The sequence below is a fragment of the Pteropus medius genome, unplaced genomic scaffold, assembly GCF_902729225.1.
Source record: "Pteropus medius unplaced genomic scaffold, Ma_sr-lr_union100, whole genome shotgun sequence".
Classification (NCBI taxonomy): domain Eukaryota; kingdom Metazoa; phylum Chordata; class Mammalia; order Chiroptera; family Pteropodidae; genus Pteropus; species Pteropus medius.
Window position 1 is genome coordinate 168,114 of NW_024344378.1, and position 26,902 is coordinate 195,015.

Sequence of the window (26,902 nt, forward strand, 5' to 3'; positions counted from 1 at the left end):
GCGATGCGGGGTGGCCTGGCGCTTCCGGGAAGCACTGGGCCCTGGAGAGCAGCCCGTGACGCCTTTCTGGGCTCCCGTCTGCCGGCACCTTTGGTTTTGGGTGGTCTGTAGGAGCCGTGATGTGGGCTTTGGGTCTCACAGCACACGCCCAGGTGCTCAGCTAAACTACGTCTGAAAGCTCGTGAGCAGTGGCTCGGGACCGAGCACGTTTCTTTCCTTGGCTCCTAACAAAGAATCAACGGAAAAGACAACTAACTAGGCCATGAGGTGCGTGCAGAAATGCAGAGCGCGACAGCGTGCCTGCAAGGTGGTGGCTGCTGCCCAGAGGCACCGCCTCTCCCAGGGCCGTGCGCATCGGTGCTTCCTGCCTCCAGGGTCTGCGACGGTGCCCAGTGTCCTTCCCGGCTGCTGAGACCCGGCAGGACATTCTTCTACGGAGCCGACTGGGAAAATGGCCTAGGCTGGTTTGAAGGCTTCTCCGTAACTGCTTTAAGTATTCGGGCAATGGTGGGAAAAGCGCTGTTTGGGGGAATATCGGGTTTTCAAGGTGCTTTACTTTGTGCTTCTCTGTCGCTGGGTCCCTAAGCCTATTCTTGCTGGCATCCTCTGCATGCAAAGCTCGGACCTTCCGTGTGTCTGTCTCCACATGGACTTAGGGGCTGGCATTTTTCAAATGTCGCTGGGAGGCTGGTGGCATTCCCGCTGCTCGATTTACAAAGCTGTCCTGACGAGAACTGAGGCCCCGGCCTGGTGAAGGTGGCCGTGGACATTCCTGTAGCTGCAACCTCAGAACTGGACACACGTGCTGGGAGGGCCGAGGGACCTGGACCTGACATCTGCACTTGCTCCCCGTGCCCCGCCCTGCACCGATTCACAAATCTACGGCTGGCAGTTCCTCAGTGTCATCCAATCGCTGCTCCCGATACCCGCGCAGCTTGTGCAGGGACACGGGCAGCCATGTGACAGCAGCGTCCTCCCTCCGGCCACCGCTCAGGCCCTCAGGCTGCTCTGATGCAGTCCGTCAGGGAAGCTTAGGGCCGGGAGCTGCTTTTATAATTCTCGTAATGTTGTCACGAACCAGCCGACGGGGTAAAGGCCTTCCAACGCTTCCGCACTCAATTAAGACATTTTCACAGTAAATGTTGTGAGCTAAAAAAAACCAGCAACCTGTCCCATTAAAAGGCAATTAGATTGTCTATGCATCCGCTAAGTTAGTGGCCGCATTTCAAGCACCTGGCAATGGCCTCACTGGACGTTCACTCTGCTACTTGTGAGTGCCAGTTCCAAGTCATACATTTACCCCAAAAGCCTCAGATGGGACCTAGTCCACTACCTTCATGGCACCGAGGAAACCAAGGCCTCAGAGAAACAGAAACTGCCCAACGGCCACTGCAGGCCATCCATTAAGAAAGTTTACGGGTCCCTCACAGCTGTCACTTAGTATTTGTTAAAAAGCTACTTTTTGAAGATACAGATTTACACACCCCTCAGTATTTAACAAGAACGGATAGAATACTGAGCGTAGTCAAAGAAACTCCTTGCCCTACAGTGACCAGCAGCACACGCGCACCTACCGCGCTGCAGTGTTACAGTGGTCCCGCTGCCCTGGTCACCCCCCGCGTCGGCCCCTGCAGCCCCCGGAGGGAGTGCCTGGACCTGTCCCTTAGCCACATCTCTCCTGTGTCGGGTTCCTTGGTATCTGACTGGTGAGCTGAGCTCTGGGACCACACGTGTTGGCAGCTGATCCCTCCACATATTCGTCCTGAATTCTGTCATGCACTGCTGACCCGTGGCGAGGGGGCACCGTGACCATCTTGACGCCTGGGGCCACTTGGTTGAGGGCGTCTGGTGATGAATGGAGGTGGACAATGAGAGACATTCCAGTCCCTGCTATGCACGAGGACCCACGAGCCCTCACACTGTGACCAGCTCAATGCATGAGACAACCACGCAGATGGAGTGTCCCCAGTACTGTCTGTGCCCTGAAACAAGACAGGACAGGCACCTGTCATCCTGCGTGACCCTCACCACTCCAGAGGCCCCACCTGAAGCCGGGCGACTTCAGTCGGCCCAGCCGTGCATTTTATGCAGCAACCGTGTAAGCCAGGGGCCGAGCGAGACAGTGAAGTGGGGGGTGGTGGGGGAGTGCCAGCTAAGGAAACCCAGGATGCAATGAGAGCGCAGAGAAGTGTTCCACGCTGACCCTCCAGGCTCCGTGAAGGACCCAGCCTGCACGAGCAGGGACAAAGCACGGCAGTGCACACGCCACATCCTGCCTGTCTCACAGACTGCACCGCGAGGCAGAGCTGCTGGGGGCGAGGGGGCTCACTCCCCTGGGAGGAGACACTGGGGGACACGGTCTGTGTCCAGGAGGCCCAGGAAGCACGCACCAACACCCCTGGCCCAGAGGCCGAGGAGACTGCAATCCCTCCCGGCCCCAGACGTACCTGGCTGCTTTTGTCGAGGTTTAGGCAGGTTTGTGACACAGGTGTGCGGGCACATCAGGACATTGCAGGGGTGAAGTGAGCCTTCCAGAAAAAGCTGCTTCGTTTCTGACAAGTGGATCCCACCAAGCGGGGTTTTGGGGAGGGTGTTGGCCGGGACCAGGGCTAAGCAATAAACCCCGACTTGATGGATGCTGTCGATCGCCTGAAAGTCACGAGAGGGGACCGTTAGAGCAGGTGCAGGAGAGACCGAAGGCACGTGTGCGGGTCATGCAGCACGTGTCCACGCCGGGAGGCGCGGCAGCACGGTGGCATGGCCGGCGAAGGTGCCACAGTTTAACGGGCTGCCGCCCACCTCGCCAAGCTGTGTGGTGACAGAGGGACCGTGGAATGCCGCACACACTGATGGGAGTTTGGGGAGAAGACACACACTCTTAAGGCCCTAACACACATTCTTACGCGTGCCTCCCACGGTGACGGCGGGAGCCAGTTTGTGAGGCCCTGACCTCGGGCAGACGGCTGCTTTCCCAGGGCACAAGTCCGTGTTTCGGAGCTGATGCCATTTCCAGTCAACTTGACTGACAACCAGGGACCACTGGGTCGGCCACACCCTAACAGATGCGCGGAAGCTGCTGTACCTGGAGCACCCGGCTCATCCACTGGAAGCTGTCCTCCTCCGTGGAGTCCGGCCTCTGCTCAGCCACAATCACGACCCTCTCATCGTGCAGGACGGTCACCGAGAACACGGCTATCCTGTGGGACAGGGTGGGGGTACAGTGAGCACGCCAGAGGGGCCGGGAGGAGCAGTCCACACTGTGGAGCTTCACGGCTGCTTTCAGGGCGCAGGGTGCCCGCCTGGTGGCTGCTCCAGAAAGCCACCTCGACGTCAGGGTCGGGTGCTCTGACGGCACGACGGCGAGGCAGATGCCCCGTTCCTGGTGAGGCCACCTGCAGGCTGCGTGACAACGTCCGCCGCTCCCGGCAGCCACAGGAGGAGTTTGTACGACTGCCCAAACTGCAGAGGCTCAGAAAACCACTCGGCTCCCATCTTGGCTCGAGCCTGTGAGCAACGTCTCCTACTCAGGAAGAGTCACCACTGGGAAGCAGGGTTTTCTGCTGGACCTGCCGGCCACTCACGGAGGTGCGGGGCCCTGGTGACTGCCACGCCTTCACCCCCCCGCCCCCAAAGAGGCTGCAGCCTACAGAAAATTCAAAGGCGGCAACCCGCACCCACACATCTATTTGTCCTGCTCCCTCAGCTGCGATGCTCAAGAAAACTCTAAAGCAAGAAACACAGGGGCCGCAGCCACTCGCGCTCGCCATGTGCCAAGCAAGGCTGGGGCGTGCTGGGGAGGGGGCCACGGGCGTCTCCTGCGCGAAATCTGTCACTCGACTGTTACCTTTGAAAGGACCTGTACCCACGTGAATAGCTGACTCTCTGTATAGTTACTTGTTAAAAATACGTTTTTCAAATGGATATTTCTGCTTAACTTAGAGAAGTTAATGAGACTATCTTTATGGTGCTCAGGAAGTTTCTGTGACATTGGATGTTCAGAACCAGCTAGAATCTCGAAGGTCACTGAGTGAGGTTCTTTCACTTTACGGAAGAGGAAACGGGGTCCTATGAGCTCGAGGAATCTGTCAATTTTATACAAAAGTGCAGAGAACGGGGTGGGTGCTCACCTTCCCCTGTAGACGAACTTCATGGGCTCCACAGCCAGCGCAGTGGCCACGATGTCGTCGGCGTTGTGTCTGCGTCCGCTCACCACCATGAGCCCGTCCATCTTGCCCACCACGAAGACGAGCCCCCCGGGGCCGACGAAGCCCAGCAGGCCTGTCCTCACGAAGGGGTACTCGCTGACCGGGGCCCCTGAGCTTGTCACGGGGAACACCTGGGGAAGCACAAGCCCTAAGCACCCGTGACGCTGCCTTCCGCCTCCTCTTGGAGCTGCCCGCTGGCCTCTCTCCCACGGCTGCCGGACACCGCTGGTCCCGGTCCGCCCCTCTGACTATCTCACGGGGCTGCACGTGGTTCCCTTTCTCGGCCTCTGAGCCCCTTAAGGAGCAATGCCCAGAGGCCATCACAACAGTTTCCAAAACTCGAATTCTGCTCACGAAGCCCCAGCACAAAAGTGACCAGTGTAGAATCAAGGGGCACTTTTAAGTAACATCTTTCGGTCTCAAATGGTCCCTACTCGTCATGTGGTTTTCCTTATGGGAACCACACTGGGAAGACGCACGTAAAGGACGCAGATCATGTGCCTTCAGACTGCACGTGTCTCCCCGAGACCCAGCCTGCCGAGCGCATGGGAAGGATGGGGCCACAGCACTTCTGGGCAACATGAACGCACACCCAGCACCCGCGGTTCCAAACAGTCCGAACCGTGTCCTCAAACAGCTCATGCTTCCTTTGTATAACTTAATCAAAAAGCGTGAGCCCTCCCCCGGGTCAGCATCACTCGGCCGATGACAAGCTCTGACACACTGAGTTCCTGGATCTCGTTTGTCCCTCAACCTCTCACTCACGAGGCTAGTGTGCACGTGGTGTGCGTGTGTATGCGTACCTATGCACACGGCACAGCACACCCACTGCCCGCACCTGCCTGTGCCGTGGAGATGGTCATTTGTACACGCCCCTCCCCCATACACTGTCATGGCCCCTGACTGCCCAGGCAAAGATGCGAACAGGAATAGATTAGAGAGGCCCATTTCTAAGGAATTACACTTGCCCTTTCCCACCACTGGTCATGAGGTGGGAACGATGCTGACGAGCCGGACTTACTGGGAACGGTAAGAGCGGCAAGAGCAGGCACAACCGTCCTGACTACAGATCCGTCTCCCGTCTCGTCTCGTCTGGTCTCGTCCTCCGTGCCGTGCCCCTGGCGGCGTGCTCGCCTCCCCGACCTACCTCGAAGGTGTTCTTGGTCATGCCCGAGAGGCCGTAATAGGACGTGCCCGTGGCGATGGCGCACACGCACAGCTCCCCGATCTCGTCTGTCCTGCACAACTGCGGGACCCCGTCCGGCTTCACGGAGCACGTGATGGCTGCACACAGAGCAGGCGTGTGTGGGGGAGGATAAACGGACACGGATGGAAATGTGCACAGAGACGACGCTGCGGTGTGACAGGGAGGTGGCAGCCAGGCAGCCCTTTCCCCAAAGTGAGTCACGATTTTCACGTGACTCACTTGTCACATGTTTCAATAGAATGTCACATTTCATGGTTGACACGTCAGCAGATAATTCCAGTTGCTTTAATTTCAATGCGTGAATCATAATTAAAGACAGTAGCCCTTTCAGCCACTCAGACATGAGGGTGACGCTCAGACAAAGCCTAAGGGTCACTGGCCACAGCCACGCCGCCAGCAAAGGGCACGCAGCCTCTGGGACACAACCTGAGTGGCGCAAAATGCTGCCTTCCAGTCTCCCGGCACTTCTGGGTGCAGGGCGCTGGGTCCTGTGGCGACAGTGGCCTTCACCCTTCGGAGGGTGCTGAAAGTTCTCACATACATCTCAGCGATGCCGAGTGCTCCACGACCGTGGCACACACATGAGGCGCCACCACGACAAACGCACCCGGGGTCCAGCCACTGCAGCCCATGGGTCTGGTTAGGAAGCTGGCAGCTCAGCGAGGTGAGGTCCATCAGTGACGGCTAAACTGACTGGGAAGAGCCTGACCTCTGCTCACCTGGGTTGGGGCTGAGGTGACAGAAGTGGTGAGTCTAGGAAACAGAGCCACCAAAACGCAGGAGACGCCCATCACACTCGGGGAGAGGAAAGTTTAAAACGACACTACCCCAGAGACTCCTCACCCTTCAGACAGAAAGCAAACCTTCTCATGGCACACGGGCTGGGGCTGGGAGGGAGGGGCGTCCCCACCTGTGACAGGAACTTCACTCACACGATTTTCCCGAAGGACACACAGTATTACCAGTTATGGAGGCCTCTGCCCTAGACACAAATCCCACTTCTAGAACTTTCTCCATTCAACTGTCCTCACAGCCGTGCAGACGGAAGTACAGACATGTCATGCACGGCCTCGCACGTTGGCTACACCAGACAACGCTGACCTGGGGATCAGACCGAACAGACTGCGTGTAGGCCAACACCGCGGACAGCAGGCCTGGGAAGGACGGCTCTCCACGCACTGATAAACGAGCCCTGAGCTACGGGACAAGGACACGGCGGGCCCCACGCTGCGTGGCACTGAACGCAGGGGAAACAGCGTTTATCTCGCTGAAGGAAAACGAGGGTGGGCGGAGATGTGAGTGCGTGCACCTGTCAGTGTGCGTGCGGGTCAGCGGGCGAGCTGCCGAGTGTGTGTGTGTCAGTACGTGCGTGCGTGTCTGCAGCCCCACGATACTCCTAAAAGGAGATGCTGGTACCTCTGGCGTTGGGAAGGAGGTTTCTCATTGTACAGCCTGAATATTCTGAGGCTGGAACCACGAATCTACTATATTTGCAAAGTAAATTGTTTTAAAGAAAGAGCGGCTAGGAGCAGGAGGCCTGGCAAAGGCTGGATGTGCACAGTGGCCTGAGATGCAGCACATGGAAGGGGGAAGGTGCGCCATCTGTGACACCAGGGCACACGCAGAGAGGAACCCGGAGGGGCAGAGGGGCGGAGGGGCAGGGAATGCCAGGCCTCCTGCCTCCCCGCCGCTCTGGCTTCGTCGCTTTTGCTCACAGGGTCAGTGGACAGGTGAGGTGACATCCAGGAAGCCGGGGCCGGATCACGTCCTGTGCAGAGGGCCCCTGGGGATGCGTGGGGAGGAACCCAGTGTACAAGGCGGGACACGCCCTTCCTGGGCTGCCTGAACATTTGGGTTTTCTGCCATCAGGGGGCAGCATTACCCCAAACCTCTAAAGCTTGAACAGTGGAAGAGACTGGAGTTAAGTTCCGGTCAGGGTCAGGGGGCCTCTGATCAGCGGTCAGCCCACACTCACCTCCAGGCATCACGAGGCCGACGTCCTGCACGGTGAGCACAGACAGCTTTTCCTCCGAGTCTACCCGGATGACCCCGTAGGTCAGCCCGTGCATGGAGAGGACACCCCGGCCGGGGGGCTGGTTGCTGTCGTCTGTGGGCCTGTAGGGGCGGTTCCGTGTGAGTTTGTAGGAGCAGGGGCGTGTTGGAATCACAGATGTCATCCGAGCGCCTGTGCACACTGAGGGCAGCCACCACAGGGTGCTCAGAACACACCTGGTGGCCACGTGCCCCGATGCTTAGCTCACCAGGGGCCCTGTGTCCTGTGTTTGGAGAAGCCAGTGTCCACCGGCTCAGCCCCAGGGTTCCCGATGTTTAAAAGCCCCTCAGGAGCACTGCACGCCCTGTGCCCGCCTCACACATGCCCACCATGGACAACCACCACAGCCTCTCTGCAGAGCTGTTTTCCAGCCCCGAAAATAGCTAAAGAGAGAAGAATATGCTGAGAACACAGACGACAGCAGGGAGCAGACACGACGATTCTGCTCATCCAGCGTCAAGTTCACACAGGCGTGGACCTGACGTGAGGCGGACACTACTCCACCCTGGACAACAGAACAAGAGGCGGGCGGACAGGGTGGTCATGGGCTTGGGTGGTAAGGCAGATTCGGGCCTGTCTCCCCGAGCCCTGTCCCCCTGGTGCCGCCCCACCCACCCGGCGCTTCTCCAGTGAGCAAGTCCGGACTTGGGGAGAACTCATCAGTGCCCACCCCTCCTTCTCAACTGAGGCTGACGGCCACGAGTCCCGCCCCTGTGGCTGCCTAGCCGCCACCACCCCGCGGGTCCTGCAGCTCTACCTCCGGATGGCAACCGTGAGCGCCTCCGGCGAGCTGGCACAGGGACAGATGACCTCTTGGCGCAGGCCTTTACTTTGGAAGACGTTAAGAAATGCATCACAGGAAGAGATAGACCCTGGAAAGAGGGGGGTTGGGAATCAGGCAGCGGGACTGGGGAACACACCCTGCGACGGAACGTGCTGCCAGGCTGGGGTCCAGGCACACGCAAGGTTACGCAGCGTGGAAAACACAGAACACAGCTGCACTCATCCGGCACAATGAGAAGCAGTATTCCTAGACCCACAGGGCCTGAGAATTCTAAAACACACTGTACTCAATAAAACCTGTCTGCTAACTGGTGGACTTGCGCAGCGTGGCTGCCATGTGCAGGACCATTTTCAGCACGCAGGCTCCGAAAGGCAGGTAAACCCAACCTTAACTAGGTGAGGGAGACTCTGCAGTAACTTGGACGCGACCTCGGGCATAGCTCCCCAGGACCTAACAGCTGTCGACTTCCTCACACAAGTTGACTTTGCATCCTATAAGACACACTGCTCTGTACAGTTATAGGTAAAATAGCTCAATTTGGGGAGTTATTCTGTAAATGGATCTTTTATGAAAGTCATGATAATTATCTGTATCAGTTGTTAAGAAAGTATTTGTAGCTTTAATTTACAATATACACTTTGTGCAGTTTACAAATGTGGTCAGAAACCAACATTTCCTTCACTTAATATTCATTCTTTCCCTTTACTTCTGCCTTATATGTTCCTCTGATAAAAAAACCAAACAAGCACACTGGTTTTTGTTTCAACTGACTGAAATATTTCTCAAGGTATATTAACAGTGGGGCTGCTAATCCTGTGGGGCTGCTAATTAACTTTACCTGAGCAATTTTTCTATAAGATTTGGTAATGAAATTCCATTAAAAATGACAAATTAATTTCCTGATCAATAAAACCACTATGAATCATAAAACAACAGTTAACATTTCTCAAGACTTTTTTTATATCTGAAGCAACTGTGCATAGGGACTGGATTTAATCCCCACGAAATCGGATGATTTAGATACCATTTTGCAGCTAAAGAGGAAGGATTCAGAGTTAAGTGACGTCCCCTAGCGAGTCAGGATGCAGAGGAGCAGCACGCGGCCCCCGGAGGTCTGCTGGACCCTGGTCCCCACTGCCAGGCCATGTGCCCAGCCAGGGATTACGCCCCTTTGGCTGTTAGTCTATGACAACTTCTCAACTGAGGTGAGGACGAGAATGAGACACCATGGTGCAGAGCGAACCCTGCAGACAGAGGCCCGCTGCCTGCTGTCCTCGTGGGAGTGGCAGCTGTCACTTACAGGGGTTGGCGCCGTCGGCCACGATCAGCATCCGCAGAGAGGAGAGGTTGATGTCCCTCTGATCCCTGTGTGCCACCAGCGCCCAGTGCATGTCCCTGGACTTGACGCAGGCCACTTTTGCTGAAGGAGGAGCAGAGGGGGGTTACCGCGTGTCATCAGACCATGTGACGCTAGGGCGGGCCTCGTGGTGGGGGACAGTGGGCACCCCGGGACGCACCTTTGTACTGGCAGACCTTCTGAATCCAGGACAGCGGGTTCACCTTCATCAGTGCATATGGGATGCTGATCACGTGCATCATGTTCATGACACTCTGAAAGCGAGGACACGCACAGAGGTGACACAGGAGAGGTCCCCACCCAAAGCAGGCTCCACACAGGACACAATTGGGTGTGCTCACTGCCTGCCAGGGGCGCTCAGCACCATGCAGGTGGGCAACTGGTCCCAGTGCATCACAGAACCATCTGGAAGTGTTGTCTGGAAGGTAACCTAGCCCTCTTGGCTCCTGCTCCCAACCCTTCCTTATGAATGGTGCTCGCTCACTGTCTGAACAGCGGCTGGGTGGGGCACCCTTACCGTCAGGATTCCATGCCAGAGCCCGACGTCCTTCTTGAAATCCAACACATTCACAATCGTTTCAGCTGCAGGAGTGAAAAGGGAGAGGTTTTCACTTACGAAAGAGGCACAGAACAAAAGGCAAAGAAAATCCGGTGTCTTGGTGGGTCGTGAGAGGTCTTGGGAAACATCATTCCACCGTGTTTTTGCAGAAACTCTGCAGCCTCCAAACCCAGGTGGAAACGCCGCCAGCCTGGAGCGTGTCCTGGGTGAAGGTTCTGATACACTCGTTAACAGCAACGCCTCCTCACACCAACACATGACGCGTGGCTCCTCGTTTTACATACTTATTTCCCCTCCCAGCCTTTTTCCTTTTTTTAAAGGTTGCTTCCATTTCCGACATGTGTTCTCCCAGGAAATGTGGGGGATGAGGGGCTGTCCGGCAAACGCCCTCTGCTGCGCCAGAGAAGCCTCAGTGGGGCTGGGGTGATAGAGGCAGCGAGGGATTTGGGGGGCATTCCAGGGTTATAGGGGTGACTCTTTTAAAAGGTGGGGGCAGGAGAAGGAAACTAAAAACATACAGTTGAAAACAACGAGTACAATGAGATGTGGAAGCCAAGCTGGAGAGCTGGCTGCCAGCGACACCACGAACGAGGCCTCTGAGGTCATATCTGTCAGCTGGCCTGGGCAGGCGGCCCGGCTGTCACAGGCCTGCCCAGCACTGCCTGTCGCTGAGCCCCAGACATTTCCCAGCGCCTCGTCTCACAGCCCTGCTCATTCGTTCTCACCACGCTCACCAGGGCTCCAGCACGTGCGCCCGACCCTGTCACAGAAAGGGCGGCAGAGGGGCTTTCGAAATGAGCATGCTCAAGGGAGACAGCCTAGATGCCACTCCATGCGAGTACTAGATCAAGAAATAAGCAAGCAAGATATATATGCTCCCTCTCTAACCCCCAAGAGATGGCCTTGCACCGTCAAGAAATCAGGGCAAGGAAACGGGCCACGAGTTGTCAGAAACGTCGACTTCAAAACTGGAAACGATGACAAGGGTGGCAACCGGGAGGGCAACGTGGCTGTGTGTGGGAAGCAGGAGGCTCGTCAGGGACCCGGCACCTCGCGGGACGAGAGAACGGCTTTTAAAGGGGAGACTGCCAGAAGAGTGGGGGGCGGAAGAGAGGAGCGGTTCGCCCGGCAGGGGGGTGAGACGCCACCAGCCTCCCCGGGCGCTGGCCCCACGAGTGCCTGTGACGCAGGGGCCTGGTCGCCTCAGCTCCTGGCCTCCATGACCACCCCGTTCGGGACAGAAAGCACATCATGAAGTCCATTGGCTCCCGACAGTGTGGCCCACCTGGGGGCTCGCAGGCCCACCCCAGAAGCTCGCGGTCCAGGGCTTTTCTAAGGTCCTGAGAGACTGTGCGTAGGCCCAGAGGTGAACACAACGGCGCTAACGGTGCTTTACGACGTGAGCCGGCCCCCGTGTGTGGGGGTGCCCGACCTCCAGGGAGCTAGATTTGGAGACAGGACCTCTAAGGAGACGCCGGAGACTAAATGAGGCTGGGGGCTGGGGCCTGAGCCAAAGGACCCGAGTCCTTAGGGAAGAGGGACGGACACCACGCCTCCCCACGTGCACAGAGGCCTCGGCGGGAAGGTGCCATCTGTGAGGGGGAGGCCGTGCTCACCACCAGGAACCAGCCTTGCCGCTGCCTCCTCTCAGGCTCCCGGCCCCAGACAGCGAGAAACACCTGCTTTCCGGTCCCCAGTCTGCAGTTTGCTACGGCGGGCGCAGTGACTGAGACGCTCAACAACACGAGCCAACCTTCTGCTGTGCCGGGTGCAAACTTCACAGGACGTTTACGGTCACCAGCGTGGACGACGCGGTCCCCTACTGGTCAACACACGCGTCACAGGCAGAGGTCTGGAGTCGGGTCCCGCCCATACCTTCTGTGTAGCCGCAGGCCTGCGTGAGCGCCTGGCAGTGGGTCAGCAGCGCGATCCTCGTCACGGTCACCCCGAGCACACTTCCGTCCTTGCACGTCTTATACTGAAACGAGACGACACGGCGGGGGCGGTGGTATGCGAGGCCAACGCAAAGGCACGTCCGTCAGCTCCCCGGGAACGTGGGGCCCCGGCAACTGACCTCGATGTATGCTGTGTCATTATTTGCATCTTTAATGTGGGGGAACCAGTCCCGAGGTGGTTTGGAGAGGTGTTTTGACTCCGTGACGAACCACAGCAGCTTTGGCCAACCTTGGAGAGACAGGACAAGTCCCTGCTAGGTGAACACTTCCCAGAACTGCCTCTCTACTGAGGCACCACGTGCACAACGTCACACACAGGTGGAACCCGGCTGGGACGCCCCCCAGCAGCCCCACGAGCAGCTGGCAGTTAAATCACGCTACACCACGTGGGCTGTTGGGACGGGATGTGTTATGAGACGTTCCTGTGCACAGAGCGCATCCAGGACAGACGGGGTGTAGTGCACGCATCCCCAGTGAAGAGTCTGCCTTGTGACACGGTGCTGACATACCTTTGAACTGTGGGATCTCTCCCGTTGGGCTCTTGGGCAGTCCTTTGTGGCAGGCGTCACTCGTCAAGGCAACAGTAACCCCACAGCTGCCGAGCAGGAACCCGATCTGCTGGCTTCCTGCATCCTGGAGGGGTCAACCAGAGAGAGGAGCATGAAGCCGAGAAGATGGCTGCTCCCTTGGCCTCACCCTGGGCTCTGGGATGCAGCGGGCCTCCCTGCATGACCTGCAGTTTGGGTGTGAGCTGGGGTTAGAAGCAGGGTCAGAGCCCAGGCTGCTGCTGGCTGGCCACGTGACCGGGGATGGGCGACAGCTCACGTGGCCTCGGCTTGTCTGCAGCAGGGGGTGGTGAAGGGCAGAGATCTCCCAGGTCTGCAGCAAGGGCGACCGGGGAGTGCACGCAGGTGGTCAGCATGGGGCTGGTGCTTAGCATGTCCCGTGAAGCCCCTCCTGCCCTGTGGACTGTGGCTGGAGGACACAATGACTGAGGACGGAATGGGTCCCAGAAAGCCGAGTGACTACCAAATGCCTACTTCTCAACACTCAGAGCTAAGGCTCTGGTCCTTGACCAACAAGATGGAGACCTGGTCGCCTTCCCTCGCCCTGAGTACGTCCTGTCTCACGAAATAAAGGCATGAGTTTAGAGAGACCACAGCTGTGTGACATCGACTCTGGTGACACCGAGTAGTGGGAGCCTCTGAATAATGGCCCCGACTTAAGAATGTGGTGTTTGACCAGACGCAACGGGTGGGGCAGCCACGGCAACCACCAGCCCCGTCACCTGTGTCACTTACTATGTCCAGCTGCCCCACTGGCAGAGCGACGGCAGGAAGTTAGGTCAATTCACTCTCTTTACTCCCGCCAGCCACACGGGCTGTGACCCACCCGGGAAGGAGCTGGCGTCCTAGAAACGTCATGAAGCACAGTTAACCTGTCATCTCCCAGCACCCCCACCTGGCTCTGCGTGAACCCGCAGCTGCCTGTCACTCTGCCTGTCTTCACGTCACTAAAAGTGACGTGATATGGTGTTTTCACCCAAGTTAAATCAGCAACATTTGCCTCTTAAAACTGCAGTCCTTCAGGTGACCAAATTCCTCCTTACTGCAGATTTAACCCCAGCAAAAACCCTGTCTCTAGGCGATGGTGCTGACATCCTCCGGCACCCACGGTCGGGGACAGCCCTGTTTGGCTGGCACAGTGCTCTTCCTTCAGGCGGGGCCTTTGAGTACAATTCTAATCGGTCACTTTAATGTGAGTGTGGCTATCACATCGTCCGCCCCGTGACCATGGGATGACCGGGGAGGCCGGTTCTTGGTCAGGCTCAGCAGCAGGAGGGCGCTTGTTGGACACGTGTGTTTGCCAGAGTATCCGCAGCTGGGTGGCTCAGGGGAGGGCACCATGGTGCCTGCCTGGACCTGCCCAGGCCTGGTGGCCGCGCTCGGGCTTTCGCTCTGGCCCTCCCGGTGGCTGCCTGCTGCCCCCTGAATCATGCCTTTCTCCTGCCAGCTCGCGACGTGCTTTCTAAAACGATGAACCCAGAGACGAAGAGACACCAAATGCAGAGGGAGGCACCAGGACGACGTGGCAGGAGAGGGTCTGGGAACAGGGTGCAAGAGTTCAAGACCCCGGGGAGAGAAACTCGAAACACCCGCTTCGTGCACAGACCCCTCGGCCCAACATGTCACCAACGCACAGACGCTCCGCCTCTAAGATGCAGCTCCTGCCAAGGCCCGTGGCTGAGTTGTGTGCGTGGTTACCGTCCCCTTCACCATGACAACCGCTGAAAGCCTAACCCCGCAGACACAAAGAAGACCTGTGCCTCCCAGTCCACACTCTGCTGAGGCGGAGAGCCGCTTTCAAAATGGCTGTGCACACGGTCTGCCCTTGTGGTAGAACGTTCCCGCACAGCGAGCCTGCCGCCCGTCAACAGGCTTTAACGGAACAACTTTCTCTTTACCTTTCTCGTGAGTGGGACTTCGATGGGCACGGGAACGACCTCGGCCAGCAGACAGCCGTAGAAGGCCACCATGGATGCAGCGGGGTCATTGTTGGGGAACACCAGTGCCACCTGGGGGACAGAGTGGAGGAGTTTCTGTTAACACTGAGGTCAGCGCTTAAAATGCCAGGAAACGTGCTGACCAGACAACAGGGTCACTCGCCCAGAGGAGGGACGCTGGGACACGTCAGGTGCCCTGCTCACAGTGCATGCCAGAGAGACGCGTCTGAACACGTGGCACAGGCTTTCCTCTAACCCACGTGGAAGGCGAACGTCCCACCGACGGTCCCCAAAACTGGGCGGGATACAACTACCCTCATTCTCTGCATCTCATCTTCCACATGTCCACATTTTCACGTAGGAGAAACTGGTGCACGCGGGCTTGTTCTCCACTGTTCTCACTGGGCTTATAAACACGCCCTCAGATTTCTGCGGAGTCTTCACAATCGTGACCAGACGCCGTGCGCTGCCTCCCCGGGGTGCTGAGCTGGCCGCTGGACCCGCTCAGGTCTACGTCTGTCTTTGTGTCAGTATCGCACTGTTTTGACTATTATAGGTTTCTAGTAAAGTTTTATAATTGGAAGTGTGAGTCTTACAATTGACTTGTGAAGGCTAAAAGTCAAACTTATTCAGTAAAAAACTGGAAAGAATCATAGTCCACCATGGGACCTGGGGCAGCAGAGATCTTAAAGAATTCCCTGCAGTGGGCCCATGCCTCTAATAATGCCTCGTACGTAAATCACAGCTTACATTCTCATTGGCTTAGGGTGCTGGACGACATTTTTATAACATGCACTGGGGGTCCTCGGGGTCCAGGGAGACTAACCCAGTCTTGGGGCATCTCAGGAACATAAGAAAAAGGCAAGAAAACGGGGTCCCACGTCCAGCCTCACTCCTCAACCGGAAGTAAAGCCCGGATGAGATTATCAACTGCTCTGGGTGTGATATTAAAATGGAAAATAGGACTATCTGTCCTCCGTAACTTATCATATCGTGGTAAGAACAAAAACTTGCTTTTCTATGAAAGATGGTAGCCTATATCAAGACATTTCACACTGGGAAAGGAATGGTACCAGCAGTTTGGTGCCAAGAATGCTAATCCCACTGACTAATGTAAAGAGTTTTATTTTTTCTTAGAGTCAAAACGAAAGTTTATTAGAAAAGGGGTAACGCTCCACAGTGTGTGGTCCCCTCTCAGAGGCAGAGAGTGAGGAGGACAGAGACAGAGAGACAGAGTAGTAAAAAAAAGTTTTAAACGTGATTGCCCTGCCTGCCCAGGCAGATGACACGAGAATGTTTCAAACCAGATGATACGTGACAATGGTTAGAAACAAGGTTTCGGGGTTGGACAGAAATGGATGTGAGTGCTGGCTATGCCACTTACTCCTTATGTGCCTGCACCCGATATCACACGAGTGTCACCTCTCAAGTTCGAGTGTCCCTGTGGATAACATGAGACACACCCTAGTTCAGCTGCCTGAGGTGCTGTGAAGATTAGATAACTTACTGCGTGGCTGCTCCTAGTAAGTGTGAAGCGAGGCAGATCTAGCAGCGTTAGTCTTAGGAGACGCTGAACTTTGGTATCTTTCCCACATAAGAGTGTGTTTTGCAGATGCGATAAATTAATTAAACGGCACCTACCCGGTCTCCAGGTCGCACCATCGGTTCTTGCTTTGTACCTAGTTTATGCAGAATGTTGTAAGCAACCTTCATACTTCTCGTCCACAGTTTACCTGTCAATGCAAATTACAAAGACACACATAAGCTGAAGGTGGATATGCCCGCCGTAAACTATACGGAGTATGTTACTTTTTCATTTTAAGCCTTCAAGTTGTACTGAGTTCCTGGATCAAGATGAGCAATAAATGCCAGCAATTCTGACTCAGAATGCAAGCAACCTGGACACCAGCAGGCGGCACTAACAAAAGCACCTACAGCCCAGCCAGGGGTCGTGAGGGAAGATTATCACCGAAGTCGTGAGGGAAGATTTCTAGAGAGTAAAGTAGGGCAAAGACCATGGCCATGGTGCATTACTGCTAGTTTATGTTGTGCAAAATAACACGTATTTCCTCCGGTGAATTCTACCAAACAGTCAAAGAAGAATTAACACCAATCCTTCCGAAAATCCTCCAAAAAGCAGAAGAGGAGGAAGCACTTAAACTCATTTTATGAGGCCAGCGTTACCCTGATATGCAAATCAGACAAAGGCACCATAAGAAAATAAAATTATAGACCAATATTCCTGATGACCATAGATGCAAAAGTCCTCAACGAAATGTCAGCAAACTAAATTCAGCAATGCATTAAAAAGATCATACATTATGACCAAGTGAGATTTCTCTCAGGGATGCAAGGAGGGTTCCACGCATGTAAATCAATCAATGTGATTCACCACATTCACAAAATGAAGGATAAACATCATATGAGCATCCTAACAGATGCAGAAGCAGCATTTGACAAAATTTGACGTCCATTCCTGATAAAAATCTCTCGACAGAGTGGGATAGAGGGAACATACCTCAACGTAATAAAGACCATACATGACAAGCCCAGAGCTAACATCATACTCAATGGTGATAAGAAAAAGGTTTTTCCTGTAAAATCAAGTACGAGACAAAGATGCCCAGTCCAGCTGCTTTTCTTCAACTTAGTATTAGAAGTCCTAGCCAAATCAATTGAGCAAGAAAAAAAAAAGGCATCCAAATTGGAAAGAAGTAAAACTCACTATTTGCAGATGACATGACACTATATAGAGAGAACCCTCAAGATTCCACTCAACAAAACTGTTAGAATAGGTGAATTCAGTAAAAGCTGCAGGATACAAAATCAACATACAGAAATTGGTCGCACTTCTATACGCTGATAATGAACTATCAGAAAGAGAAATTAAGAAAACAGTCCCTTTGGCTACTTCACCAAACAATAAAACACGTGGGAATTGAATCAAGGAGGTGAAAAACCTGTATGGTGAAAACTACACAACACTGAAAAAAGAAACTGGCATTGCCATCTTACGACACAGGCATATGGACCTCGCTCCATCGGAGTGAGGGTGAGCGCGGGGCGGGGACCGTCGGAGCTCATGGGCGCACAGGACTCTTTAACACGGAAACCGTCGTGAGCGCTTGAGAAGCACGTCACCAACAGCACACGAGTCCAAAAAGACACAGAAAGGCTGCCTGATGCTTTTCTAGCTCGAGCATCTACGTCCTTTAAAATATATCAGACAAAGAAAGTCAAGTCATAAATCAAAAAAAATAAGAAAAAAAAAGATGAGCTTTTGCCTGGTAGAAAAGCAGGCCGCAACAAAGCAAAATGATTAAAAGTATAAAACACCATGGTTCTCTTTGGTACGCTTTCTGTTTATATTGGTTAATAGAAAGCCTACAATTTTTTAACATCAGTTTGTTCACAACCTTCATTCACTGTGTTTCTCAGCAGGATTCTGCTACCCAAAGGCTTTGCAGGAGCCACGTTTTGGGGCTGAATGTGAACGGTCACACTGAACAGCCTGGCCCCTCGATTATGCCAAGTTGTTGGTATTAGAACAATTCTTATGCAGTGAAATTTTCTCTTTTCAGCAACGTCCGACCATTCGAAATTCATCTATTCAATGTTCCTACGTAGCAAGCAGTTTCCTGACGTTTTCACCGTGTCCGCTGACACCTTCACTTTGCGTCCTGATAAACTGTCGTCTTATATTTGAGAATGCGTTATTTCCCTCTATCCCTTTAACAAAGTAAAAACCAAGACTGACCCACAGCATATGCCTTGTATAGATGACTAAAATATAACAAAATACAGATGATCGAAAAACAGGAGATGTGATGCCTTGGTACAAACACATGGGTCCAAATTTCGTAGACAGCACCGTCTGTCTCTGACACCCTACACCCACCTCAGAGGAGTCAGTACCCTCCGCTCCCCAACCCCCCAGAGCAAGCTGTACTTCCTGTCTGCTCACCAGCCCCGAGCCACACCTCACTCATCTCTGAACCCCACATCTTGGCGCCAGTGCTTGGAGCGCTTCAAACACCGTAAGCGGCACCCGTGGCTGATGGATGTGTGCTGAGCTGTGTGCGCACAGGTGAGCCCCTCCCCGTCCACTAACACAGCCAGCTCCGCAGCCGAGTCTGGCAGGAGATGAGGCTCTCACAGGAGAATTATCTTTTTGACCGAATAAAACCCATTTCCAAGAGTGTAATTTTTTAAAAATCAAACTTATGCCTCATCGCGGGTGAAATACTCTTTATCTACTTAGAATCACCCAATGAAGCCATGAAAACAAAGTTACGAAACGCGCATCCCTACCCCATCTCACTGCTGTCCACGAGATGCCTGGGACAGTGGCCGAGCCGACGGCTGTGCCTCTGGGCCCCACACCGCAGGGGGCTGGACTCTATTTCATGCAACATCCGAGTCCCGACCTCAACTACTAATGTAGAAAACTATTTCTTTCCTACCTACACTTGGAAGAGTGCTATTGTCATAAAAACAAAACAAAACAAAAAGTAATCTACCCTTACGCATGCAGATGTGATATTGAGCTGGTTCCTCTGCAAAGCTGCAGCAGACAGTGTGAAAAGGACCTGACGATCTGCCTTCCCATGGCCTGATCCACGGAACAGAGATCGGGCCCCTTTGGTACAGTTAACTATACCTGAGAACTCAGACTGTGTCAATCGCACTGGATGAAGAAGTTTAGGAAGCTTCTTGCTCTTGTTTTCTAAAAAAGCGCTTTGGAGAAGGATTTCACTTCTTCTGAACGATACGTGTCACAGAGTTGGCTACACATTCTTCAACCACCAACCCTTCCCAGGAGGGCTGATTTTGAGAACAGCACATCTATGACCCAGGAGGTAAACTCCAACCTCGTGAAGTCACGATAAGCAAGCTTTGGGAGCCATTTCTGGATTTTACTCAAAAAAACATTTAACAATTAATAACTTTTCTTACTCAAACCAAATAATTTTCCTAAACTATTTCCTTTCGGAGTCCATGTATTTCCGGACCGGAAGCATAAGGCCGCACCAGTGCCCGTTAGCCACCCAGAAGGCAGCAGGTGTGAGCGTACGCGAACAGGCAGGTGGGCCTCGAAGGGTTACCGTAAGTGAGGATGTACAGGGGCTTCCCATTCGTGTCCATCGTGGTCAAGCACGGGGCCTTTGGCGAGATGGTCCCCCATCGCTGCAGGGCGGCTTCTAAAGACGGGGGCCAGTTCGTAACTACGCCCAGCTGCTCCCCACGCATGGCCAACATCTGCGCTCCCTCTGGTTTGGGCTGGTTCGGATCTGGTTGCTGGACTAAATACACATGTACACAAGAGGTTTTTCAAAAAAAATATATCCACATTAGCATGACCATGTTTTTCCTCTTAAAGAAACCAGAATTACACTTAAAGAAGCATAGGTTTATCACTGCATGGAAAACCCGCACACACGCTTTTCTAGAACAATGGATGTAACGGGGCGTTTAATTCCGACGACTTCCCAGGCAACGTTGGGTGGGGTCGTTGGGGAGACCACATTTACAAACGGAAGGCAGGTAGAGCTGTCCATCCGAATGTGCCCGGAGTCCAGAAATGCAGCACTCAGGTTTGCAATGTCACTGATGGCACACAGGAGCAATCCTGGCCTCCAGAGAACTCAGAGCTCGCTAAATTACATTGTGTCCTTAACGAATGAGATGTAACTTTTATTCGCTAAAACTGCTATGAGTAACGAGCACAGATCTTTTCTCAAGCAAAACACAAATACGTGACTCAAAATACAATACAATTTGCCCAACTCTTTAAGTAGGTGAGAAACCGAGATTTTTCTCTCTTCTTGAAATGGTTTCTTTCTCCCAGTGTGTGACTGGCAACCTCCTTCCACCTGCTGCCCAGAAAGCCAGCATGTCCTACTTGGGTGTAAAGAACAAGAACACGAGAGTCTGCGTTTGGTGGAGTAAGTGTATTTTGTTTTGACTTCAGGTGTCTGTGCTAAAAGGCTTGTGCACACTCGGGGGTGAAGACAGCAGCCCCTGGATTTGTAAAGCGTGTCGGCCGAACGCAAATGCCGCATGCTCCCTGCGTTCCTCTTAAACTTGCGCAGAGGAGCTGTGTCGCTGTCGGAAAGATTTCCTGTGACCTATCTGAGTTTCTGAGACCTGAGAGAGGCCTTCGAGAGTGCCTGTCCCCCGGGACAGAGCTGCGGGAACAGCACCTACACGGTCTCTGGAGAAGAGTCCCATCTTCTAGTGAACGCCAAGGTTACTGTTCTTAAAAAGTAAAGTGGCCTGGGTACCAAAGACACCATCATATTTATGGGCCCGCAGGCCCACAAGTGTAAGCGATGGCAGGGAGCTCTCACCTTCTAACAGTTCTTCAAAGTCATCGACAAAGAACTCCCGTAATGGCGGTCGCTTAGGTCGCTTGAGGGTATTGACCAGTTGCTGAATTTTCGCTGACACCCGGCTACTTACGGGTACTCCTGAAAGACAGAACCGTGGGCAGGACCAACTTTAGTGCATGCGTCTGAACAGGCACCACAGGAACCGGCCACAACACTCGCCCACGGCCCTGTCACAGTGCCAAGACGCACAGAAGTGGCCTTGAGAGATGTGTCCCTCCAAGTCTCAGCTACGATGCTGCGCGGAGTGAAGGCGGCCTGCTGGTGGGCGGTCCCAGCGCAGTGACCCAGCCGGGAAGCCAAGCGAGGACAGCAACGCAGCAGACACCACCTATGGGTCGTTCTGTCCTGGTAACGTTGGGAGGCTGGGCTGGGTCCCACCTCCAAGTCCCACAACAGGATCTGCCACCTCCTCACTCTACTGTCTCAGGCCCCCCGCTCAGCGGGGGCCAGAGAGCTAACAAGCAGAGAGACCGCCAAGGTTCCACCTCTCCTGAGACCACTGGCACTCGGCCTCAAGCAGCCAACGCGACGTCCCACTAGAAACGAGGGCCCTGCAGTGATGACACTAACCCCGCCCCGCCCCTCCTGACAGAAGCCAGGGACCAGGTCTCACGGGCACTGTAGTAGGCCTGTCCACAAGGTGACCACTGGGTCCCTCCGCGTGTCTCAGGTCCACTCTCCTGATGGAACGTTCGAGAAATGCATTCTACAAGCACAGTAGTTAAAGTCTCCAAATTTTTTTCAGAACACTAGCATACATTCCTCCACGTGTACTGAAAACAATTAAACCATATTATATTTTTTATAATGAATATGACGTTTTGAAAACTGAATAAGTGAAATGATCATTTGAAAAGAAATTTAAAAAATTCTAAATAATCCAAATTAATGAACAAAAGGATTTCCAAGGTGCTGACATCATTGCCGGGTCAGAAGTACCCACCGTGGGTAGGTTGCGCCCCCACTGGAAGGTGCGCGGAACCCTGGGCCTGGTGGTGCAGACCGGGGCCTGCACAGGGCCACACGACTGAGAGGCACGGCCCGAGGGGCCTCCCTCTCCATGTGGCATCAGAAAAACAGCTCAGCTTTTAGAATGAATATGACAGAACTCGAGAAAATTTTCTGTCCGATAGAAAACATTTTAATAGATAGTGTTAAAATTCTCTGTGGGCACCTTCAGAATTGAGACATAAAATATTTTATAATTTTGAAAATACATAAAGCACACAACCCTGAACTCTCAGTATCTTAACACATTTTCCCAGTAAAGAGTCAGACTTGACTCGGTTCGGATGGATCAAAGACCATTTGGCCAAGGCCACTCTCTCCCTGCTGCGTTTAGGACATGGAGGCGATTCCCAGGACCCGCCCAGATGTGTGGGGCGGGGGCAGGGGGCAGCGTCTGCTTCCTAGCAAGGGCCCGGGCAAATCTGATACACGCTGAGAAACGCTGGGCTGGACATGGCACTTGGGTGGGTCACGGGGACAGCATGTGGGTGTAGCTGAAAGTGGATGAGGGTGACAGACTTCAGAAACAAGGTTATTAAAATGGTGATGACCAGAACGACAGTCATAACCAACTCAACACAGAGAATCCGGCAGAGAACTAGAGCGAACGCTGCCTCGGAAAGCGTCCCCGGGGAGCCACTCGTACTAGAAGCTGGAGTGACCGCAAACGTGCCGACGGGAGCTCACGAACCGCATGCCAGTGATGGTGACAGAGGGCCCTGGGCACCATGGAGAGGCTCACTCGCTGCCTGGTGGGGTTGGGTCCAGGCCCCGTCTTCGGGGTCTAGATGCCACTTCAGATTGGGTAACAGAAAGGCCATCGTCGTCAGAACGCACGGTGTGAGGTGTGAGGAATGAAGGAGAACCCTGACTGCTGTGTTTTATCAAACTGCTAATGTTTTTTCCAACATGGAGGAAAAAACGACACTTTCTTCCGAAGTCAAAAGCACCACATGGGCCCATATCTACGAATTAATTTGTTTAAAGTTAACCTCACCTAGCCCTTCCAAGTAAACGTTCAGGCTCTTAACACTTGCACAGCAATTTGTTAACTGCTGAACCAATGCTATTCGTTAGCAAAAAGACAAGAATCTTATAAACTTTCCTTTTCTCCTCATGACTAAATTCCCACAGCATTGTCATTTTTCCCACAGGGAATAACTCTTGGCCCGCTTGAAGGCTGTCTGCGTTCCTGGGACTACGCCCCTCTCTGCGGGAGGTCCCTAAAGGACCTGCCGGATCAGACTCGGGGAGTGACTATGTGTAGAGGAAACACACCCAGTCGTGGGCCCAGAAGGGCAGGTGAGGGGAAACCAGTCCGTGAGGAGGAAGAGCAGGCCGGACGTACCGTCGCCGGTCTCCATGAGCTCGGCGTTGCCATACTTCGGGGCTGTCCGCGACGTCGTGGAGCCTTGCGGCCTTTCTACTTGTATGGAGTGTTCTGAGGTGTACGTGGTTACATCGGGAGGTGCAGAGTGATTTTCTGGAACGAAGCAAAACACAAGTTCTCTGATTATCACGGCAAAGTTATTTTGAAGGCTAAGGAAGGATCAGAGTTTCAACAGATGCCACATCCTAAGAAGAGACCACAACTAAGTCAAAGGAACAAACTCCAGACATGACATCGTAACAGGAGCCACATCGATGAGTCACCGTAGCATTTTAACTAAAATAACGTTTTCAAGCAGTCAGGGTTATGTGTCTGCTCCTAAGAGTAATTTTCTCTGTCATGAGAGCTCAAGCTTTGGAGGCGAGACCTGGGTGTGATGCTGGCTCTGCAGGCCTCTCGGGACCCTGGGAAGCATCCTGTCTGGCATGGGTGTCCTCACCCAGCAAATGCGATGGTGACGGCGACCTCCTGCCAGGGAGTGGCAATGACACATGTGACATTCTCAGGACACGCGCACCTCGGTAGAGGATGAGCTCTCAAGAAACACCAGCTGTCTGTTTCCGCATGAACACGGCTCAGCACCTGTTCACGACCCTGTGCTCACCGCTGCCGGGTTAGGCACAGCGGGAGCAGCCGCAGGCCCGCGCCACACTCGCCGATGGTGGCGCCAAGCACCTAAATGCTTAAGCAGGGAGGGCGCGGCCCCCGCTAAAATGCATCTCGATTTTCTTCAGATTCACTTGCGTTAAAGTGTTGCTGCAGCCTCCTCAGTGGTGACAGACAGCCAATCCGTCTCTGGATTGGGCGGCAGGAATACTGCCGTGTTTCTGCTTTGAAGTTGGGAAAAATAATGACTCCGATACATCTGGTGATTAAACAATAGGAACAGTGACAGCTGGGTGACTTCAACGTGCTTTCCACATCTACTTAGGTGTCACCGCCCCTCCCACTCCCTTTCCAACGCCCCGCACGCACGCGCTGCCCCAACAGGACCACCGACCCCGCAGCGTGTCTGCCAGGGAGGCGGAGAACGTCCTGACGCTGCAGGGACGCGCTGCGCCCTGTTATTCTGACGACAGGACTCCGGTGTCTACCCAGATCACCTGTCGTGGGGAGTACTTAGAGGCACCTGGCGCAGAACCCATGCTCAGGAGACACTTGAGAGAGAAAGGGCGGAGTCGGTTGGGTGCGGGCTCCCAGGTCTGACACGTACCGCTCCAGGCCAGCGGCGTCTGCGTGCACCAGGAGCTCTGTGAAGGCCACGCGCCCTGCGCAGAGCAGGACTGTGCCTCCTGAGCACGGTGGCCCGCCACTCCCCAGGTGGACCTCCCAGTGCTTTTCACATCACGAGACAACCCTGCAGCCACTGGTCAGGTGCCACCTCGCTGCGAGCACTGCCCCAGCGCCATCCGCGACACCCTCCTACGTGTCCCCCATGGGATGGTTCTGCCTCATCTCCCCGGCTTGGCTTTTGCCCCCAGCAGCCGACGTGGGTTCCCTGAGAGTCTGGAATTCACGGTGGGCACATGGGAAGGTGGGAGGGAGCTGCAGGCCAACCCACTTTCAGGCAGGAAGTGCATCAAAAAGTGTTCATTCTAACTGCATGAAGCAGGACCTGAGGGCCAGTGGTGGCAGGTCCACTTTTTAAGCGGTGGTCACTATTTTCATTCCTAAGTAACTTCTAAACGAAGAGAAGAACGGGAAACTTGGTTTTCGTACAAAGAAAGCGATGAGCTCACAATCCACTAACTGGCGTGCAGGGCAAGCCACGCGTCCAAAGAAGCTCAGCCTTCCGTGTGCCAAGGACATGCCACTCTGCTCGGCCGCATCCTGAGAGGCAGCGTGGCATCCAGGAGGCATGCAGGATCTCAGATCTGAGGCTGCGGGTGCCCCCGAGACGTCAGTGCGACCGGCAGACAGACGGCCGGGGTGTGTCCTAGTGTAGGCCAGGAGTTCCTACCTGTGGACAACAGCTCCCTGGTCCCTGTCCACAAGCTCGCGTTGGTGGTGGAAAGCTCCGACAGTCACCTGGCCACATGGGCTGCGACGGAGACCTGTCCCTCCTGTGTGCGCAGTGCCACCGCTCTTCCCGTGCATCACAAGCAGGGGACAACGGTGCTGCAGGAGCGAGACGGTGGCATGCCGCCCAGCAGGTGGGCGTCCAGCCCACTCTGCGCCTCACTGCCCACTGCGGCCGAGGGAGCTACGTGACTCCCCACCTGACATCCACAGGGACTTCATCGCCGCCGTCCTGCATGAGGCCCAGTCGTCTGTCCCTGGGTGGAGACCCTGTCCCTTCAGGAGCTCCAAAAAAGAATCTGTGAGACTCCTGTGCATGAGGTGTCAGCGGCCCGCACTACGTTCTGAGGCACGTGCATTTAAACTTGGAAAAAGCGGAAGTAACCGGGGGCGTCCTGTCACACGCATGGAGGGAGGGAGCAGGCTGGGAGCACCCCTGCAAAACGGGAGCACAGCAGACGAGTCCCCAAATCATCACTCTGATTCTAAGCATAAAGTCCAAATACACAAAATTGGATTTGAGAGGTGAACACCCAAAGCACTGTAGGGAAAGAGAGACAGGATCAGCCCGCTCTGACGGCACCAACGGGGTGACGACGGCGCAGGGCAGCGTGAATGGAGGGACAGGGTGGGGGTGGGGAGGGGCCTGGGCCTAGAGCAGAGACAGACAGGGAGAGGGCTCGCAGGACGTCAATGGCTGGATGCCCAGGATGTGGCCGTGACAGGACATGGGGGTGAGCACTGAGGACGCCGAGGCCCTGCTCCTGCTCCCGACGTGGGCCTCTTAGACAAGCGCCCTCAGGATGCAGGGCGGGCGAGTGGCCACTCCCGGAGGCGCCTGGGACGGCAGACTGGTGAAGGACCTCAAGGTGGGAGAGCAGCCGGCGGTTTAGGGAGCAGTGGGCAGCCTTGGAAATGGGGAGCGCGGGAGAAAGTGCCAGGACAGACAGGGCGGGGAGCAGCAATCAGTGCCCCTAAGCCCGGTCCTCTGGCCATTGTGGGGAGAGCTCCCCGAGCCTGCTGCCCATGGGGAGGCCCTGGCTGCAGGCTCTCCCTAGAAGGGCGGGGTGGTGGCGGGGCAGAGTGACGCCAGCCCCAAGCCATCACGCTGTTCCCGACACACGCTTGGCATTTTAAGACTGTAAATGTTTGAGAAGTATTAACAGACCGTAAGGAACTCTGAGACCTTGGGTGACTGTCCATGAGTATATCAGGGTGACTTATCTGGCAGTGGCCAACGAAGCCCTCAGTGTGTGCTCCCCAGTGAAGCCGACCCAACCCTGAAGGCTAATGCAACCAGCCCATGAGACGCGAGTGGGCACCTCAGACACCTCGCCTCTCGCCAGGACCGATGCACGGGATCTGAGCAGTGTGCTTGCGAAGCAGACAGCACGCAAAATCCGGCACTCAGTCATGAGAGCCGAAAGGTGCCGGACACAGCTACGGCTGCCGTGAGCATCTGGTCAATGA

General features: G+C 54.7%; 1 protein-coding gene across 19 annotated transcripts in view; it reads right to left on the reverse strand.

Moving 5' to 3' along the window:
• DIP2C (disco interacting protein 2 homolog C) overlaps positions 1-26,902 on the reverse strand; it is a 212,566-nt gene that overhangs the window by 33,258 nt on the left and 152,406 nt on the right. For all 19 annotated transcript variants that reach the window (XM_039870921.1, XM_039870936.1, XM_039870927.1 and 16 more), the window contains 17 exons: positions 23,372-23,506; positions 20,974-21,093; positions 19,729-19,926; positions 16,265-16,356; positions 14,585-14,695; positions 12,630-12,753; positions 12,240-12,349; positions 12,041-12,143; positions 10,124-10,188; positions 9,767-9,860; positions 9,550-9,669; positions 8,223-8,337; positions 7,388-7,527; positions 5,353-5,489; positions 4,128-4,336; positions 3,083-3,197; positions 2,448-2,649 (listed from right to left, as the gene is read on the reverse strand). In XM_039870921.1, coding sequence (XP_039726855.1) covers positions 2,448-2,649; positions 3,083-3,197; positions 4,128-4,336; positions 5,353-5,489; positions 7,388-7,527; positions 8,223-8,337; positions 9,550-9,669; positions 9,767-9,860; positions 10,124-10,188; positions 12,041-12,143; positions 12,240-12,349; positions 12,630-12,753; positions 14,585-14,695; positions 16,265-16,356; positions 19,729-19,926; positions 20,974-21,093; positions 23,372-23,506 — 2,190 coding nt within the window. The remainder of the gene's footprint in view (positions 1-2,447; positions 2,650-3,082; positions 3,198-4,127; positions 4,337-5,352; positions 5,490-7,387; positions 7,528-8,222; positions 8,338-9,549; positions 9,670-9,766; positions 9,861-10,123; positions 10,189-12,040; positions 12,144-12,239; positions 12,350-12,629; positions 12,754-14,584; positions 14,696-16,264; positions 16,357-19,728; positions 19,927-20,973; positions 21,094-23,371; positions 23,507-26,902) is intronic.